Below are 21,754 nucleotides of genomic sequence, written 5' to 3'. Positions count from 1 at the left end.
GTCATTCCTAAACTAACATCGCTCTACACTGGAGAGATGCAGACAGCTGACCTTCAAATTCAATCACTTTCAAAATACGCAATTCTTCTGCAAAAACTTGCACAACCATTCAGACAATGTCAGCTTCCCACGCAGCCATGTATATAACATCATGAAAGGATTTTAAAGAATCTTAAGAGGGTTATTAGTAGTGTTTGCAAAGGCAGAATCACTATTACTATCATTCTGAACAACCCCTAACCCAGAGTATTACATTTCTATGTTTAATGTATTTATGTTGTATGTGTTAAATTGGTGCATAATTCCTAATGCGCAATATGTGTTATGTCACCTGATAATAACAATAAACCAGGAGGAAAGAATCCTTAGAATGACAGAACAGACCTGAAGGAGGGACCTGTAGACAGAATATTATCTAAAATACCTTAAATACCAAAAAATCTGTAAAAATAAACACCCAGGACACTGTAGCAATCTATCAAAATGTTTAAAACAGTGTGCATTAGCAACAGCATTGCAACTTTACTTCAACCATTCACATCACCCTAACAACCTCATAGTAACACAATAAAAACATTTAGAATATATTATCCAGCAAAAGCAATGTTATTGCAACTCCCCAACGGCCCACTAGCAACCACATATCAGGAGGAATATTCACTCAATAACTTTAAAGGGATAGTTCACCCAAAGATTCTGTCTTTATTTACTCACCCTCACGTCGTTCCAAACCCGTAAGCATCTTCTGAACACAAATTAAGATCTTTTTGATGAAATCTAAGAGCTTCCTGTCCCTCCATTGACAGCATACGCAACTGACACTTTGACGCTTCAAAAAGTTCTTAAAGAGATAGTACAACTATTCCATATGTATTGAGCGGTTCAGTCCAAATTTTTTGAAGAGACTCGATCGCTTTATACGATGAACAGATTTAATTTAGGCTTTTATTTTAATATAAAAACATTAATCAGCAAACATACACAGAAGCTCAACTGTACATGCTTAACTCGGAGAACAAACCTCACGTGCAGCGTAACACGAGAATGAACCTCACTGGTTCTCGCACATCAAGCGAACATGTTTGAGCTTCCGTTTACCACAAATGATGTGTGAGTTGATGAATGTTTATGTGAATAAAAGCCTAAATTCAATCTGTTCATCATATAAAGCGATCGAGTCTCTAAAGAAAATTTGGACTAAACCGCTAATCCATATGGATTAGTTTTACGATCTCTTTATGAACTTTTTGAAGCGTCAAAGTGGTAGTAGCGTAACTGTCATTATGAAGTTCTTTTCAACAAAAAGATTTTCATTTGAGTTCAGAAGATGAACGAAAGTCTTACGGGATTGGAACGACATAATGGTGAGTAATGAATTGCAGAATTTTAATTTGTGGGTGATCTGTCCATTTAACAAATGCTGTTACAAAATTGTGTGTGGCACATGAGGGGGAAAAAAGACAGACAATAATGTAAAAAATGTTTCTCTCACTCTTTCCTGTAGATCACAGGTGTAGTTCAGGCTCTCGGAGTGGCTGGGGTCTACCTGAGGCCACTTCCCTTTAATCAAACCTGAGTGTCTGTCTGTGCCCCTCTCCAGCGCCGCGCCGTTATCGACCCCTCCCCTCTCGTCCTGACAACAAACACACAGGCTCACACCTCTCCATTACAATCAGGAGTGACCCACTCAGCGCCAGAGCCCAAGTGCTCCTGCAGGCTAGCAGCCAAACCAATCCGTAAGCACGTCCCGTCTCGTTTCAACACATTCATTCAGATGCCTGTACCAAAACACAGCCTTTGTGTTTTTCGACTGGAAGAGCAGATTTTGAAGCCTTTGTAGAATAAATGAATGCACAACGGTTGAATTACTGTACACATTATTAATGCACCAAGTTGCAAGGCAATCATAAACATCCCACAGTTCGGCATATGAAAAAACTAAAACTTTCATAAATCTTAGCTAAATCTTAGATAAATCACATTGTTTTCAAATAAAAAAATGAAATATTATAATGATTAAAAAAAATTATTTGTAATAAATATAGGCCTAATCAATATCATTTTTAATTATACACTACCATACAAGTAGGGGTGTAAATCGGACATTTCATCACGATACGATACGATTCCCTCAGCCAGCGATACAATATTTGCCGATACCTCAAACTATTCTTCGATACGATTCGTTTCAGGGCTGTATCGATTGATTTATTGATATTTAGATATCAGCCTATGTGCCATGTTTAGTTCAGGGAACTTTTCCCACGTGCAGCTTTAGCAAGGTTACGAGAAAAAGTTTCAGCTTTTATTTTCCCTTTACGCACCGAAGAAGAGTACACGGGTTCATCAAGTTCGTTGAAATTATCCATCCTCGATCACTTTTAGACGTCTTTTATCACACAATTCCTCGTTAGACGTTGGATCGATGCAAGTCTGTAGTTGGTATGAATTTTTGTATGTTTTTTATGTTATGCTTTATTTGATCCAAAATACAGTAAAAAGGTCATATTTAGAAATATTCTTACAATTTACATAATTTATTCCTGAGATACTAAAGCTGAATTTTCAGCATCATTACTCCAGTCTTCAGTGTCACATGATCCTTCAGAAATCATTCTAACATGCTGATTTGCTCCTCCATTTCTTATTATTATTTTCAATGTAAAAAACAGCTGCTTAATAGTTTTGTGGAAACCATGATACATTTTCTTCAGGATTCTTTCAGGAATTGAAAGTTCTAGAGAACAGCATTTATTTGAAATGGAAATCTTTTGTAACTTTATGAATGTCTTGACTGACACTTTGTAATCAATTTAATGCATCCTTGCTGAATAAAAGTATTATATTCTTTTTATTTAATACCCAAACTTTTGAACGGAAGTGCACATCAGCACTGTATCAGCCAAGGAGGATTTATATAGAACTATGTCTCTATATATGAACAAAATACATTTAAATGGTATTGGTTTAGAATATAATGTGTAATTACTAAGTGCGTCTATTCCTTTTATTGTTTTAAGACTCTATTGATGATGTCATTCCCTTACATGTTTCCCTGCCTAATAGTTCTGAAAGCACCATAAAGGATCCCTCTCTTTTTTTAAGTTCCTCAGTCACTTTGAGATATTTTTCTTTCTTTTTCAGCCTTTCCCAACAACATCGGCGACCAACCTCAATTAGTGTCCCGCAGGCAATGTGACAACACATGAAGCTTCGTCTTTTAATATTTTCACAGTAGGCTAGATGAAAGTCTATTTCATACAGAGGTATGAGATGTTAAAAGGGCCCGCAGACGTTCGGGAACCCGCCTCTCTCCCGCGGCGCTCGACTCGACTGCCTCTACAAACGTCCCGCTCTTCCTAAAGCCAGACATCAGCCTATTAATATTTTAATTTCACACCTAATAAAATGTAGTTAAAGCACAGTGTGAGGATACGGGACGAAACAATCAAAATCCACCTCTTCGGGTTTTATTGTGTGTTACGGACAACATTACTTATCCATTTTCATATAGTGTGCAGAAGGAAAGCTAATATGTTCTTTGGGGCCAAGCCTATAGGTAAACCGGGAGCTAATAACAAGGTCATACGCCGGAAAAGAAATCCTGACGGGATTCGGCGATCAGCCTGGGGCAGCAGCAAAACAACTTTTCTAACTATTTCAGTTTGTCCTCCATGTTCGTTCTGTGCAAAGTCGCCAAGTTCATAAGCAGGACTTAATAGAAGGCCTGCGATAGAAACTCAGCGTTTGTTTGAGGTCGTATGAAGGATTAGAAATGATCAAACACAATTAGCAGCTGCTGCCCAATGGGAGGACAGGACATGGGAAAGTCTTTACTTTATTAATTAAGAAACGTTCTCCGCACAAAACAACGCCAGTGATCAGATCAACCAGAGGCGGTCAATAAACAAACAGCTATTAGAAGAGCTTAAACAGTGATGTTAGAAAAGTACATTTAAGAACATTTGCATAACAGATAAATGTAATTAATTATGGCAATGCTATTCCCCTGGAACGATTCACAGAAGCTTAAAAAATGTATTTATTGCCAAAATTGACTTTTTAGACAGTCATTACTTTAACTTTTTTTTTCAGAAGATGTGAAAGGTTTTTATTATTATTTTAATACGAAAATTTTTTATATCTTTAATATAAAAAATACAAGAAAATGAGACAAAAGAGACAAGAAAAAATAAATACAATTGAGAAATAAAATAAGACAAATAAAAAAAAAATAAGACAATCAAATTAAAAAGACAGAATAAACAAGACAAAATAAAATAAGACAAAATGAAGTAAGACATTAAAGAAGATAAAATAAAATACAAAATGACTAAAAAAAGAAGACTGCACTCAATGAAATGAATGTTTTTTTATAATTTTACTTTATTTTCTTGAATGGTTTATTTTAATGCTATATTTTAACCACGGCATATCAACAATGTTCTTGTTTGTTTATTTTATGTCTTATTTATTTTATTGTCTTATTTTATTTGTCTTGTCTTTGTCTCTCAAGACAAAATAAAACAAAACAAGACAATAAAATAAAATAAAATAAATATTCTCAAAAAAAGATATAGAGTTGCTGTGGTTAAAATATACAAATAAATAAAATAAAATTGTGTTAAAAAAAATATATATATTCACGTCTTCTTAAATCTGCTTTGGATGATTCAACTAAATATAGTAAGCAAAGAAACTATTTTGAGACCAAATTCTTGTTTCCAACTTGATATTGACCCTCTCTCCTCAAGTGGAAAATGTACAAGAGAAACAGATGTGTGCTGGAACTGGGCTAAGGAAAACACTAATGATGTCTGACAGATGTTTATTCTGTCCCTCCACAGAACGTTTAGATCTAGAAAGAGAAGACACTACCTGTGTAGTAGACACTACTCTACAAGAGGCAACCACCATTCATACCAAAAGAGTTCACTGATCTTAGTCTGACAGTCTAAAAAATAAAAATGTGTTCCTCACACAAAGCAGTCTACTTTGTTTGCACAGAAAACAACAGCATGCAAATTCTGCTAAACTTCTCATTATTGTGTTCCACAAAAAGAGAATCAGTTTTGGAATGACATGAGGGTGACCAATATCTCGGTAAACTATACTTTTAAAGATTTTCCATCTTTCGTCAAACGTCAGAAAGACTCTTCTCTGTGATGTCAAGACTCCAATGAGATCGACGCCACGCAATAAATGAAACACGCATTCATACATCCCAATCGATCCTACAGTACACATAGGGTGACCACCATCAAACAAACCAAATGTGGGACGATTATAAGTTTGTGTGGGACATGTTACCAACACTAAAACATAACCTGAAACTGTTATATAATGTTTATCTAACTTAATAAAAACATTTGTATTCTGCCTATCAGCTGATAAAAATTCTTTGTTCTTTAGTCCCTTCCAGAAAGCACCATCACAATGTAACATAACATGTATTTATTTTACATGACATTTTAATTCAACATCACTGAGCCCAAAGGCAGCGGGCATCATGCAGATAACTATTTTTGAAACAGTTCTGACCAAGTCCAACTAAAATCCAACAAAATAAATAATGAACAAATAAAATATAAACCAACGTGAATTTAGATCATTGACAGTCTTATATTAAGAATACATTAAACCAAAAACGTTAATATTTTTTTAGAAAGGATGTGAATTAAAACAACCACAGCAGGCAACAAGTTGATAAATTCTGTTAAATTTAATTTACCGAATTATCCATTTGTTTTCTGACAGGGAACGCATGGAACGAATCACCGCTCCACATTTTGATCGACAGCCGCCACAACCCACTAGTGACCGTGTTTACTCCTGTCTTTTCAACCATATTGTACTTCTGACGAAGCGCTGTTAAATATAGGTGAAAAACTACACCGCAAAAAGAATAAATAAAATGCTTTCTTAAAAAGGCAAAAGAACGCATGCACGTTTTCTTAATATGACAATTAAAAACCAACAGACTGATGAAAATGCGGGACATTTTCTCAATATGCGACGTGCGGGACAAGGGGTGAAAATACTGCGCGGGACGGGTGGTCACCCCAAGTACACACTGCAGGGCAGCATTCGCATCTTAAAACATCCTTCCACAAGAGAGCAGATGTATCTTTAGGGCTCAGAAGGAAAACACCATTCAGATTTAGAGTATAAACACAAATACTGTAAAAGCTAAGCACTGGACGTTCGCTCGCTCGCACAAACATCCAGGAGGCTTGTCGCTCCCCAGACAAAACGCTCTCCGCAGCACAGCTTATAAATGCCAGAGACGCACTCAGTCTGAGTCAGGCATGGATTTTTGCAGTTATTCAGCAGTCCTCGAGGATCCGAATCCAAACATGGGGCTAAGTGTGTTATCAAACAATATTTAAAACAAAAACCGACCGCATTCCCCAGTCGTATGCATGACCTTTGCAGTGTGAGAGGGCCGCAAGCATGTCAGCGCTGACAGGCCTTTCCGCGCAGGGCCAATCTGCATGTCTTGGACGGTTCCGCGGGGGAGCCACTGCGTCTGTTTTTATCACTCTCCACTGATCACGCAGCCCAAACAGATGGAAGATCAATAACCAGCGCTGCCCAGCCACATCAGGCAAACTGCAGACCCTCGGAGAAAATCAGATAGGGAGTCTCTGTGATGGACAACGGGAAATGGCTAATCAAACTCAGCTGCAAGTGCTAATTAATGTGGGGCTCAGTCAGGCCTGGGATGTGTACTCCACCAAAGTGCATATGGAGCAAACTACTTTCTGTAATACAAATGCACTTGGGAAGTTGCGACAAAAAGCCACAATTAGCCTACACAATGGCAAAAGTCGTACGTGTGGATAATCATTAGTGAATATACCAGCATTGCTTTTACACAACCTGCATGCATAATGATCTAAAAAATATTTGTAAACAAACAATACATAAATCATTTGTATAAAGTTTGACTCATTTAAATGTGCTGTCCTATTGTATATGACAAAGTAATATTGGTAAAATAGGCCTACAGGATGACAATTTAAGTTTGTCCGCCATATCATGTAGACTAAGCATGGTTGTGATTGAGGGGGAATATATATATATATATATATATATATATATATATATATATATATATATATATATATATATATATATATATATATATATATATATATATACATACACACACACATAATTTAAGTTGTTATTCACTACAAATCTATCCCACTAGACACATAAGAACCAATAATGTTTGTTTGCCATTCCTGACCTCAAACCTGATGAATATATGAGAATACCACAACATACCTGTTGAAAATTGACATCGGTAAGATTTATTTTTTGGAAGTCTCTCACCAAAGCTGTATTTATTTGATCAAAATACAGTAATAACAGTAATATTGTGAAACATTAATACAATTTAAATTAAATTTAAAAAGAATACATTTTAAAATGCAATTTATTTCAATATAGAGCTGGATTTTCAACATCATTACTCCAGTCTTCGGTGTCACATGATCCTTCAGAAATCATTATAATATGCTGATTTGATGCTTAAGAAACATTTCTTATTATTATCAATGTTGAAAACAGTTGTGTTGCTTAGAATTTTTGTGAAAACCATGACACTTCTTTTCAGTATTATTCAAAAAACTATCATATGGCTTCAGAAGACATGGAATATAGCACATGCGTTGTGTGGACTATGTATATGGTGATTTTGTCCATTTTGGAGTATAAAAACACCCTTGTCAACATTCACATACATTGTATGTATGCACAAAGGCACTGGCAGCATTAATATTCCAATAAAAATTCTAAGAAAGAAAGTCATATGGGTTTAGAATGGCATAAAGGTGAGTAAATTAAATAATAGTTGTTCAAAGTAGCTATTCCTTAAACACACTGATGGACTGGTCAAATATTCATCTACTATTTGGCTGGGTGCATGTCCTATGGGTGCATGTATCCTGCTTTTTCCCCCCCTTCTTCTAGTGCTGGTTTGAATGTGGTGACACATGCTTGAAACATTTATATTGCTATTAGCAGAGCAGCTGGTACTGCCCTTTTGCCGTCTAATCAATAACAGCACCATATTGTGCAATAAATTACATTCACCGTCCTCTTGCTGCACACCAGACAACCTCCAATGCCTCAGTATGCATGAGGCGCTCCTGTACTTAGCGTATGGTGCAAACAGCAGCTAAAATTTAACTCTATAAAACCTTTATCCCCTTGAACAGGAAATAATTTAAAGCTAAAAAAGGTGGAGAATAACTAAACATCAGCTTGCAAGTTGCCACTCTGTTCTGTCTTTGGCTTGGATCAATAGGGGAATTTCCACATATTGATCTACCGTTAGCGAAATAAAGATCAGCAGTAACAAACACAGGCTTTGAATATAATTTGCTCTCCCATAAGATTCGGAACAGTATATGAGACACGGATGCGCATAACACATCAAATTCTCTGAAGTACAATGGAACAAAATATTTAGTCCACTTGAAAACTTGAAAAATAATCAAACACCGCTGGCAGAGATAGAGCCGTAGTACACTGTGCACTTTATAATACATAATACATGTCATATAGATTTCTTAGGAATATCATTTAGTTGCCAAGTGTGTAGCCACAATGAATGTTGTACTGATATGTACTGAACTGCAGATTATTTGACTGAACTTTGCTTAGTGTTTAACGCTAAATAAATGTAAAAATAAAAGTGTTTTAGTTTTGCATTTTCTTTCATAGGAAAACTGGCCAATTTCTATGTTAAATAGAATTTAATAAAACAATTCTATCTAGATATTTTTGCAGTGAGCATTCAACCACCCAAAAACATTTAAAATGTAGAAGGGTTGGCACAAAACATATCTTGATAAATGTAATTTCTTTAAAATATTATAATATAATATATAATTCTTGAATTTGAATTCTGAGCTTTATTGTCATTGTATACTTGTGTATAACAAAATTAATAATGCTACACTACACTAAGCTATAGAAATGTTTTGGCACAAATTGCACTATTTCCAGAGAATGATGTAATTTTTAAAATATCATTTCTTTAAATTTGAGAAGTAATGTTTTCAGACTAATAATAATAATCATTTAAAAATCCAGATATTGGGGGGCTTCAAAAACTTAATTTTAACACATTTTTAACATCTTTTTAATTAGCTAATTAATGTACTGTCATTAGACTATGTTTACAAATTCTGACTGAATCACTGAAAGAACTGTTCTCCTTCATGTGTATTACATCTGTCAATAAAACGACTGAAGATCAATTCCGGGGCTTGTGAGTGATTTACCATTTTTAAAATGGTCACGTCTTCAGGTTATGCATGTCTAGATCAGAGGGACTCACAATCATAACGTTGGACCTTTCAAAACAATACATTTCAATTCATAAAAAATGGCCATATGGACTACAAGTGAGCAACTTTAGAGAAGGAAATTATATTGGAGTAAGGAAGTGAAAGAAAAAGCCTGTTTGACTGACTTTCTCCACTGAGGACAAAACAAAAAAACATACAGATCACTCAATCCTTCCCCATTGGCGAGGTAGTGAAGGCTGTAAACTTTGCTTGCTGGGAAATGTGGATGTGCAGCAAGGGATATGTGGGACTGAACAAAATACAGATTTCGAATGGATGATACAAACATAATCAAATGTTTTCTTTCCTCTCTGTATCTCACCAGCCATTCACCAAGTGGATATAGAGATAGTTCATTTTAAAATTTATATATTTAATAATAAATATATACATATTCTCGCATTTTGTTCCAACCCTGTATAATTTGTTTCTTCTGTGCAAAAAAAAAGCAGAAATTAAGCATTATGTGAGCTACTTTTTCTATACAATGAAAATGGATGGTAACAGGCTGTCAATCTCCAAAAAAGATCAATCATTGTCTTCTGAAATAATCTGATATCTGAAATTTAAGTCGCTATTCCCTAAAAATCTTACATAACAGCCATGGTCACCATCCATCCGCTTTAACGATGATCAAATTATGCTCTTTCCCCAATTGTGTCCCATGAAAAAAGTCATACAGAATAAGTAAATGATGACAGATTTTTTTATTTTTAAAGGTGAACTATTCCTTTAAGCCAATCTGAGCTATTTGTTTCTCTCCTATCTGCCCTGCAGAGGGCGTCTTTAGGTGCCAGTCAATAGCATATGAATTGTTTACTCTCCCTGTCTCTGCGCCAGCTAGACCAACCTGCTAGCCTAAAAACCATAAACCCTCCCCTCAGCCTGTCAATCAACATCCTCAGCCACTCACAGAGCAGCATCAGGCACGTCGGGTCCACTCCTCTTGTGAGGCGGTTTAATTCAGTAATGGCCAATATGCGCCAGAGCCTCATTATGCAGCATTTGAAATGGTCCCTGGCCATGTTGAGGCTCGAAAAACAATTAGCAGAGAAACAGAAGGGAAATGAACTGTAAAGAATCAGGGCTTGATGACCGGGGCTTTATCTGCTCTCAGTGGAAGAGAAACAGGGGGGGGGTTGAGAGAAAAAAAAAAAAAGAAAAAAAAGGTTGAGTATGCCACATGCTTCTCGGGTGTGTAAACGAGCCGGCTGGCCTGAGGGAGCCTGAGCGATGAACTCCACTGAGGGGGGTTGAGTTTGCAGACAGAGATTGCAGCAGACAGAGGGGTCACATGTGATCAGGTGAACGAGTACGGCCCCCCTCCAGGGGATCGGAGGAAGAGGGGGAGGTGGGCTGAATTGTGAGATGGAGGGGCGGCCAGGTAAGTGCTGGATTTGCAGAAGGTTTTCTACTTGCATTCAAGGGATGATGGCTCCGTGACAAACCCCTCCGTACCATCTCTGCTGTACTGATTGATTACAAGAGCAGTCTGACCTAACCCTGGCAGAGGTGCAATAACTGATCCACCACTGCACCAAACAACACACACCGCACAGGCCCGCCTGCATCTGAAACAGAGACGGCAATCAAAATACGACACACAGCAGGGTAGAAACAAAGTCCCTTTGAGGCCAGTCAGTTCACTCGAATCTAAAATCTCCAAAACTGTGGCAAGATTATGTTTCAGTAGTATAAAAAATGAGCGTCGCATACATTGATCCACATCTTGGATATCTATCCCTTCACTTTTGTCCCTCCCCTTAGACCAGGGGTGTCCAACCCTGCTCCTGGGTTTAGAGTTTAGCTCCAACCCCAATAGGTTGGTTTCACGTGACGTCACGCTGCTGCATCGCGAGAGCATGAAAATTCAGATGGAGAGCAGGAAGTGAAATAGCTGAGGATCTCCCATCAATGTTTTGTGTAGTTTACGCCTGCTCCAATCGTTCTAATCGAGAAAAGGGAAAGGGTTTTTTATAGAGTACCAAAGATTGTCATTCATAAAGGTGAGAAATGTAAAAAGCTCACAGAACAACGCCGTAAAAAGTGGATTTTTAACTTAACGTTACGTCTGCGGTTTGGGAGGAGCAGAGTCTGTTAATGCCGTGTCTGCAGCGACGGTATGTTAGCTAGCCAACGTGTTTTTTTGTGTCTGTGTTTATATAGGATTAGGTTGTCGTTCAGGGGATCAGTGGGAATGGGACATTAAATGATCAAGGTAAATTATTTAGACTCAATACGGACTCTCCGCAACGGTTTCCTCCATAGACGTGTTCTCCATGTTTCCTGCCCCCCATCTGAAATCGCCCCGCCTTCCCGTGTCATCATAATCACGTGACTGAAACCCAGCTATTAAACACACCAGAACCAACTAATCAAGGTCTTACTAGGTATACAAGAAACTTCCAGGCAGGTGTGTTGAGGCAGGCTAGAGCTAAACTCTGCAGTACAGTGGCTCTCCAGGACTGAGTTTGGACACCCCTGTCTCTGGAGGAATATAGAATCTTTGTGGCAACCTTTGCTGCAAATGTTAAAGGGGACATATCATGAAAATCTCACCTTTTCCGTGTTTAAGTGCTTTAGGCCCCGTCCACACTACTGCGTTTTCGTTTAAAAACGGAGAATTAAAACGAAAACGATCTCCGTCCACACCAGCGTTTTAGCTGCGTATTAGAATTGATCTCCGTCCACATTAAAACGACTGAAAACTCGGATCACGTGACCATTCTCCAACACTGTGCATGCGCGTGCCGGTGTAAACAGGAAACGGATGGACTATTCCTCAGATTTGATGAGGAAGCAAGTAACGTTAGCTACCTCTGCAAAGATTAGAAAATGTCGAAGACCAGAGATTTCTTTTCATGGACCGCCGCTGCACACGGGAATTGTCATAGATCGCTCGAATAATAGTTTGCCTCCGGCGCATGTAGGCAGTTATAGCATTGTAAAATGCAGAATTTGCTTGCACAACAGCTGCTAACAAAGACATCAAAGTCAGTAACGCTTGTAATTCGTTATCCATGTTGCACTCACTAACATCAGCTACGTAGTCCAGGATGTTTTTGTTTGTTTTCTTCCGGTGACGGGACATGTGATGGGTGGCTGACGAATCAGGGAAGGATACGTCATGGGTGATGACACCCAATCATAGAGCCGAGCGTGACCTTCTACGTCATCGTTTCTAAACTCCTCCGTTTTGTCCCGTCTACACTAAAACGCCCTCCGGAGATTCAAAACGAAAAACGGAGCTGCAGCGTTTCTAAACTTCTCCGTTTTGGGTCTTCGTTTTTCCCGTTTTAGTGTGGACGGGAGGTGCAAACGTAGCAAAAGGTCTCCGTTTTTAAACGAAAACGCAGTAGTGTGGACGGGGCCTTAATCGGGTCCCTGGTGCATCTACCAACCCAGAAAACGTGAAAAGTGACAACCCAGTAACTTTTTTTTGGTAAGCCTTTCTCTACAACTGCAAGCATGTGAAAAAATAAGCCAATCAGATTTCGCTCCCCTTCTGACATAGGAAGGGGATCTTAATATTACCAGTTCGAGTAAAGCATGCAAACTGTTCTGTCGTTCTGTTCTGTCGTTGGCTGCACAGACGAACACAGTAGGGCTGGGTAAAAATATCGATTCATCAATGCAAAGCAATTATTTGTTTCTCAATTCAATATCGATTCATCAAATCCTATGAATCGATTTAGCCAACCGGCCAGTGGCGGCGCTGTGGGCAACACTCTAGTGAGAGCGTTCAGCGTTGTACAAGACGCGCTTTACCAAAACAGCAAGATGACGGACAGCAGCTGCACTCCGTTCAAGCCTGCACCACCAACTAGGGACGTCGTTAGGCCTATTTTAGGGGGACTGTAGCTACCTCAAAATGTTCCTAAGCCCCCCTAAATGATAATAAGAACAACAATAAGTCTCCGGGAGTCTCCCGCATAGCGGCTCCCTGATGTCCGCAAATTAGTTCAAATCTCCCGAAATCTAGAGCTCGCGAGCTCCAAACCGCGTAGTGCGCACGACAGAGAGGAAGAAAGCGAGAGTCCTTGCGTGTGTGTGTAAATGTGCTCGCGTGTGCCTCACGAAGCGCTTTTTTTTTATGAGTATGCACATTTTGTGTTTCTGTTTACATTTCTTTTATAACTTGAATGTATAGGAAGAAAGAAATATACTTTCTATTACAGTTACATGCACTTTAGAGGTGTGTTAATAAAGCACCTGTTTGTTACAGTTGTGGTTTGTATTCAACACATGTACAATATTGTACAGTTTGTTCTGCTAAATAAACCATGACAGGAAACATGCTGGGGTAAATTTGTTCTTAAACATTGGTAATACTGCACACATTATTTAAAAATATACTCAGGTACTTAATTACTTGTGTATTTACTAATTATTGAATCGATATCGAAGCTAATAAATCAATATCGAATCGAAATTGAATCGAATTGTGAAATTCCTAACAATACCCAGCCCTAGAGCACAGGACACTATTTGACCAAAAAATGTCACAGCTGTCTTATAAAGACCATAGGGAACTGTCAACTTGTGTAAGAGTTAAACATGCAAGACGATGAGATGAATCAATGTAACTCCACAACAACTACATAAATGTATCCACTAACCATTCAGAAACGTCCAGGTGCGTCTAAAAGGTTTCTCTCCGTAAGGCTGCACTCCACTACTGGTTATTTCTGAGACTTTGGATGATTGAGATTCGCTCGTTTTGTTATTGTCCAGGTATCCGCAGCTCGTGTAAAGGGTCGGCCCTGTTCTGAACGGGGGCTGGAAACAGCAGCTCATTTGCATTTAAAGGGACACACACAAAAACGGCGCGTTTTTGCTTACACCCAAAAAGGGGCAAATTTTCTTTTGAGCTGTAATTTCGCAGACACATTCTGGGGACACCATTGATTTATATTACATCTTGTGAAAAGGGGCATATGTCATCTTTAATCATTTTTTATGACTTGTAACAGGATTTCAGTTCATCATTTTTTCTGATAAATGGCACAAATACCAGTTGCACACGTAGTAGCTGATAAAATAACGGAAGCATGATTTTTGGACTAATGTCTGCCTGTAGGCGACCTCACCTCGCACAGCAGGGCCGCAGCTGATGCGTTTGTGTGGTAAACTGGTGCAAATTGTACTCAAAACATCCAACATTCATTCCTGATGCAAAATTTACATCTGCATCGTGCAGGGGGTAAACAGAGCGAGGGAGATGTGAAATGTTTTGCAGCTACAGTCTTATGTTTAAAAAGCAGAGCGCTTGCACCCTCAGTGATTTGCAATAACATGCAAGCTTTTCGAGTGGCCAACTATTTCCATAAAATTTCATTTGCATTTTATTTTGGAGCAATCCCCTGTCAGCGTTCCAGACGTCTGATGAGAGCGCAGGGCGGCAGAGGCGCAGAGGTCTGCCAGCGGAGTCATACCTCTTTGTTATAATGCTGTATTGCTGTGGGTTTTTTAATGAACTCTAATAGCAGTCCAGGAGGATTTTAATTAATCTACATGTGCGCACAAAAGGGCCCCACATTTAGCGCTTTCAGAAGTGCGGATGGATATTAAAATAAGACATCTGACAGAACTGCAGAAAAATGGAGGATTTAATTGCTCCAGAGATGGCAATTATTATGAGATTTAGAAAGCCATTTTCAATGGCAGACAGGAGTCATTTAGTCCCAGTCTTAAGTGCAGCGAAGAACCGAAGGTCACGTCAGTGTTGTCATTACGGCCTGAGTAAAGATGCTAATGAAGGGCTTGACTTACTCTCCTCTGCTCTCCATAAAGGTTGCATTACTGGCAGCCGGCATGAAGACAAGGCCATCTTTACTCGTACTAACATGCGACGAGTTTCACGACGAAAGCCAAACGCTAAACATTTTCCTCCTTGCGTAGTGAAACCAACACCAGTATGTTCACTATCACCCCGACTGCCAATGTAAGGTACCATGGGCAAAAACGCATTAAAGGTATAGTTCACCCAAAAATGAAAAATCTCATGTCGTTCCAAACTCGTAAGACTTTCGTTCATCTTCAAAACACAAATGAAGACCTTTTTGATGAAATCAGAGAGCTTTCTGTCCCTCCATTGACACAACTGACGCAACTGACACTTTGACACTTCAGAAAGTTCCTAAAGAGATCATAAAACTAATCCATATGAGATGATAGGTTCAGTCCAAATTTTCTGAAGATACTCCATCGTTTTATATGATGAAAAGATTTAATTTAGGCTTTTCTTCACATTGATCAGCAAACATAAACAGAAGCTCAACCGAACCTGCTTGACAAGCGAGAACAAACCTCGGGTGCGTTCCAGTCCACTTTTAGACACGCACTTGCGAATTTCCCTAAGCACTTCCCCTCGGGGGTATCCCTGCCGCCATTTTGAAGTGCGTTCCACTTCGTGAAGTGGACGAGGGAAGTTTATATGGAAAGACCCTCGTTCCCTCAATTTTGACCGAGGGAGCGAGTTTACTTCATAAGTACATTTCAGGCAGCTCCATATACCACAATGCAACACGATTGTGACGTCACCGCAGATCTCTCTAATCACCACCACCAAAAACAACTCTATGATATATTAATTAGAATTTTTTTATATAAAACAACCCAAAAACATTTATGTACATTTGGATGCTGCATTAAACAAATTCTTAAAGGGAAAAAAATTTAAATAATAAACCAACTCCATAGGTGATTCCAAGTGATCAAGGGCTTAGGACGTTCCAGTTCAGCCCATTGCAGTTTCCACCAGTACTGGGCACTCGTGCAACGTAAGCAATGACGCACATCCGAGTGAACGAGGCGGAGGGAAGTTAGCGAGTGAAGGGCATGTACATTTTGGACTGGAACGCAGCCCTCTTGTGGAAGTTCAAATGTGCTGCGTAACACATGAGAATGAACCTCATTGGTTCTTGCGGCAGCTCAAACATGCTGCATAACGCGAGAATAAACCTCATTGGTTCTCGCATGTCAAGCTAACATGCCTGAGCTTCCGTTCAACACAAATGATGTGTGAGTTGATGAATGTGAATAAAAGCTTAAATTCAATCTGTTCATCATATAAACCAATCAAGTCCCTTCAAAAAAATTTTGACTAAACAGCTCAAGTCATGTGGATTAGTTTTATGATCTCTTTATGAACTTTTTGAAGCATCAAAGTGGTAGTTGCAAAGCTGTCAATGGAGGGACAGAAACCTCTCAGATTTCATCAAAAAGATCTTCACTTGTGTTCTGAAGATGAACAAAAGTCTTACGAGTTTAGAACGACATGAGGGTGAGTAATTAATGACAGAATTTTCATGTTTGGGTGAACTATCCCTTTAAAGTCGGCTGTTAAATAAGGCTGTAGCCATGATTGGGTCCTATAAAAATAAGGTCTGAAAAAGGAGTTTATTTAATGTTTTACTATAAATACATGTATATACAATTTTACATAGTACATATTACAAAGTAAAATTTTACATAGTAGAATTTAAATGTATATTTAGACTTTGTAGGTCAAGATCTACTGCTGTCACCTTCCTCCGCAAAAAACTTTTTAAAAAATTGTCACTCAATACTGTAAAACTCACAAAAACAAAACTTCTACTCAACAATTGGAGATATATCCTCTATATTAGACACATCCTTGCCAAAGGCTAATTCAGAAAATGGAGGGGAGCAAATTGACCATGGCTAAAGTAAATGATGCTCTTTATATTTTCTTAACATTACAGAAATATGAAATTCGCCAGTGCTTATTAAACTATCCACTACAATATATATTATGAAATACTACTAAGACAGAAAAAAGGGCTATAGCAGTTATCAAGAAGAGGTGAGTATGGCAGGGTTTTAGCGGAGTTCTAGAAGCCCTAGGGGTTCATGAGTTAATCAAAAGCTGATTAAGTAAATCAAATGTGACATTAAAATAAAAAAATGAGGCTGTGTAATTAATCTAAATAAAACTGAAAAAGGGATATATCTTATCAAAGGGTGGGAATAGAAAATCGATTCCGATTCTGGAACCTACACTTAAGGTTAGGAATCGATTCCACTTATGCAAATTTTTATGTTATTTTAAACCATTCAGGCGCAAGAAGACGTGAAAGAGAACTGAATTCGGTATATGTGCGCTGCTTCAGTGTTACGCACATAGAATGCCGCCTCTCATAGAATGCGTGAATACTGAATAAGGTTATATTTCGCTACTTACGTTTGAATGGACAAATTCATACAAAATTAAGTCAAAATATCCTTGTGAACACAATCTGCTTTGTTTTAAAAGTGAAGAAAGAAAACACATGTGTATCAGTATCAGTGCATTCGGTCTTAAAGTGACAGCAGCCTAATAAACCTGCTGCTGTCTGTCATGTTGATCAAACAACAAAAGAAAAAGAAAATCACTCACTGATCTTGACTGAATAACTTTTGTAACTTTAATAAGGATGAATCTATATTTTATTAATAAAAAGAAAACTGTGCAGTGTTTTTTTTTATATTTGATTACATTTGATTTAGATTTCTGTACCTGAAATTTGTTCAGTTGTGTTTATTTGTGCTATTGCTAATTGCTAAAAAAGTTTGAGAAAGTTTGGTTTAGAGGAAGTAGGCTATCTGTGATGAACTGTACATCAATAAATAACAACAATCTCGTACTATGAGCACTGCCATTGATACAGCAGCGGAAGGTATTTTAAGCTATGCTACAGTATTTGCTTCTACTTTTCGAACATGGAAGTGTGATAAAGGCACGATAGGCTATATAAATTCTCTAATGTGGATAAAGGCATATCTTGTACATGTCACTATACACATACAACATATCTCCTTATTAGGAGAAAATATGTAGTTTTAACAAGAAATATATGTTGTTTTAAAGACATAACATCTCGTTATTACAAGAAATACATAGTTGAAACGACATAACATCTCGTTATTACGAGGAAAGATGTTTTATTGACACAACATCTCGTTATTATGGAAAAAATGTACTAAAAAAGACATAAGATCTCGTTATTAGGACAAAATTTAGTGGAAAAAATAATATGAATGTGGCAGCAATGCACCACCGTACAAAATAGAGTAAATCACCTTTTGAAAGTAACATGGCACTTCAAAAAAAGATTATATTGATTACATCATTAAGCCACCACCAGGTGGTGAAGCCAGGTGACTGTTAAAAAATGTATTTGTCACTGAATCATTCATTCAAGAGATTCGTTCAAAAAAGGCTGATTCATCCAGTAATGAAACAAGTGAAGTATTTATAAATGAGTCATTGAATCATTCATTCATTCATTCATTCAAATTTAGTCAAATCAGACAATTAGAGAATATTTTAAAAAGTTAGTTTATAACGTTTCAGTTCAAACTTGTAATAGTAATAATTCTACTACTTATTCTCATTGGATGTGTTATCACAGGCCTTTAAAACGTATTTGTAAATCCTAACCTCATAAACATTGACTTACAATACAACCACATTTTGAGTTGATATTTAACATCAGAAGCTTTAGAGACTTTTCTCTAAAATCATATTTGCTATTTTAGCTCTGTCACCTTTCCTTGTCAGATTACCTATTGCAACTTGATGAAAGAAAGATAAAAGATAAAGTTAAATATCAGTCAGTAACATTGACTAAACTTCAGTAGAAAATCATGAGAATCTCACTAAACCGTTTGCACACAGGGCCAGAACAGTGAAATACAGTTAAAGCTTCCCTTTCTTGTATAGATCAACAGTAAATGGTATAAACTGACATGTGATTCTCACATGGCTAGTACAGCTTATTAACCAGATGGTTGTGAGATGCATTACAGCATTGCACTCTGCAACTCAGACCTAACTCACCATATTATAACTGGGAAATTGGATTATGTGGACATGCCATAAATTCCTGTGTGTTCACTGATTCGTGGATTACAATACTCTTTTACAAAAATGAGAGCTGAATGCCAAATGAATGCAGCTGTAGCACAACCCTTAAGGCATGCCTATATATTAAAACACTTCAATATAGTTTTAAAAGGAATCCTATATACCACTGAAATGATTGCCAACTATTCTGTTGTGCTTCAACACTTTCCCATAACACACAGCATTTGTATTTAACTAGTGGAAATTATTTTTTATGGCAGCATTCCAAGAACACTTTCCTGATCCTAACAAACATCCACACCCAAATATGTTCAAAACAGCATACTAGCATACTACTCTCATTATTTTTCAAGCATGCATACTGCGCACAGTAAGTGAACTTTCTGCACAGAATTGACTTAACTGCATTTGTCAAACTAACTGACAGGCGACTTGAATGTTTGTGTGCATACTTGCCTGCATACTCTGTAAAGAATGGTTGATGCCTTCTGGGGGGGGGGGGGGGGGGGGATTAGGCCTTGAAGTGTAAATGTAGCCTAATAGACCTGATTCTGTCTGTAAAGATGTTAATATTAATTAAGTTACTATAATAACAATACACTTCTTTGTTTCTGATTGTTTACTTCAACATTTACATGAAAAACTTACAGCAAAGTTTAATAGTTGAAAAGGTTACATTGGCCATTGTTTGTTAATTTAATTTGTTAATATATACATTTTTTTATTATTATTATTTAGCTAATTAATGAGGGTGTCCAAAAGCATATTAGTTTTTACTTTGGTTTTGTAATAATTTTACTGTTATCACCAGCAAGGAATTTTGGCAACATGCTACAATTTATCAAAAATTTAAACATAACAATCACTATAAAAAGTGGACTAAAAATTTTCATTAAAAATGCAAGAAATGTATGTCACTTGCTGAATAAAACATGCAATGTAATAAACTAAATAACATTGCAGCACACATATTTAGATATTAAGTGTTACACACTGTGCCACATACTATTTTTTATTAAAGTATGCAAAATATAGTGTATACTACAGAGTATGCACTACTCTGGTATTTCGACCCAGCCATACAGACACAATAACAGCAAAAATGTTGTATTAATATTACTGATCACATAAAAACAGTCTGTTGTGGTTTGTTTGAACTGTACGTTAATTTTCATGTAACACTGGTATAAGAAGGCAAGATAACCGAAATATATATTTCAACAAGTGACTTAAGAAGAAACTTTGACCTGAAACACCCAACTACTGACTGAACTTTCATACTTCCAGAAAACCAACCGTGTAAACACAAGCCTATGCTATGGCTATAACGGGAAGTATGGACATTAATCAAGAAGGATATCCATAAAGAGTGGAGGATTTTCCCACGAAAATGCGGCGATTTAAAACTAAGAAATGATTGAAGGCATCTTTCACCACAGCATTCATGTTGCATATCTCAGATTATCCTAACGCACATCAGCCAATAATAGTAACATTACGGGTTCGTTTAATTTATGTATGATAGAGAGGGTTTATACCTCGATATCAGGCAGCTCCTTGCTCAGCATTCGTGCCATATTTCCTTTAAATCAAAACTAAGGAAGATGAAATAAAGCCAGAGCAATAAAAGTGTTCGTATTCCGACGATATAGTCCGCTTTCCAGCCGCACAGGTTTACTTCCCGAGTTTATGCGTCGTCTTTCTTGGCAAACTACAGGATCCTTTCGCGTATATAGTGAGAATGGCTGAAAATCGTCCACTGCGACATCGAATTGACAGTTAAAGCGACCGCATGTCTAGAGCTTACGAAGGGCTGCCAAGGGTCTTTCAGCAGACAGATAAAGTTTGTTGACGCTAACTTTTTGCGTGGCGTGAAGACGCATGCTTGCTAGAAGGTCTCGGTCAAGACGAATGTAAACACACGGGTTACTTTGATTCCGATATTCTGATACATTTAGTCTTTTACATGTCTATATAATTTCAATAAGAGATTTCTCTAAATTATATATTTTTTAAAATCCAGAGAAACTAGATAGATCATTTGTATGCTCACTGTTGTTGAAATTGTCCAGAGAGAGAGAGAGAGAGAGAGAGAGAGAAAGACAGTTAGCATAAGTAACCTTTAATATGATCATAAGCTCAGAAAATTTCAAGCATCTGCTTTGACACTAATTATGAATGTATGTTAAGTCTGCTTTAGTCTGCTTACACAAATGTATTTTTTTTATCCCTCGGACTGACCTGTAAAACGCAGATGATCCCTAAAGGCTGGTTTTGTTATATCTAGTACAACACACACATCTTGTATTGATCATCTTGTGACAGAAGCTTCTGCATGTCCGATAGTGTTTCAATGGTGATGCAGTTCTTTGTAATGAAAGCAGCAGAGGATGTTAACCTTCATTTCTACAGTGACTCGATGTTTGCAGAAGAGAAATCATTGAATATTGTGTCATTTTTATTTTATTTGCATGCCCTTCAAGGCATTTGATTATTTTGATATGTAGCTCATTACTGT

General features: G+C 37.5%; 1 protein-coding gene across 1 annotated transcript in view; it reads right to left on the bottom strand.

The window, feature by feature from the left end:
• The window catches only part of dpyda (dihydropyrimidine dehydrogenase a), a 177,723-nt gene extending 156,415 nt beyond the window's left edge, over positions 1–21,308 (bottom strand). The window contains exon 1 of the mRNA XM_077245078.1: positions 20,775–21,308. Coding sequence (XP_077101193.1) covers positions 20,775–20,813 — 39 coding nt within the window. The 5' untranslated portion in view covers positions 20,814–21,308. The remainder of the gene's footprint in view (positions 1–20,774) is intronic.
• Between the last annotated feature and the right edge of the window lie 446 nt (positions 21,309–21,754).

This window comes from Siphateles boraxobius, unplaced genomic scaffold, assembly GCF_051911475.1.
Source record: "Siphateles boraxobius isolate OS27281-9 unplaced genomic scaffold, OSU_SipBor_1 26, whole genome shotgun sequence".
Taxonomy (NCBI): Eukaryota; Metazoa; Chordata; class Actinopteri; order Cypriniformes; family Leuciscidae; genus Siphateles; species Siphateles boraxobius.
The sequence above is the reverse complement of the archived record's forward strand: the minus strand, read 5'-3'. Positions and strand labels throughout refer to the sequence as shown.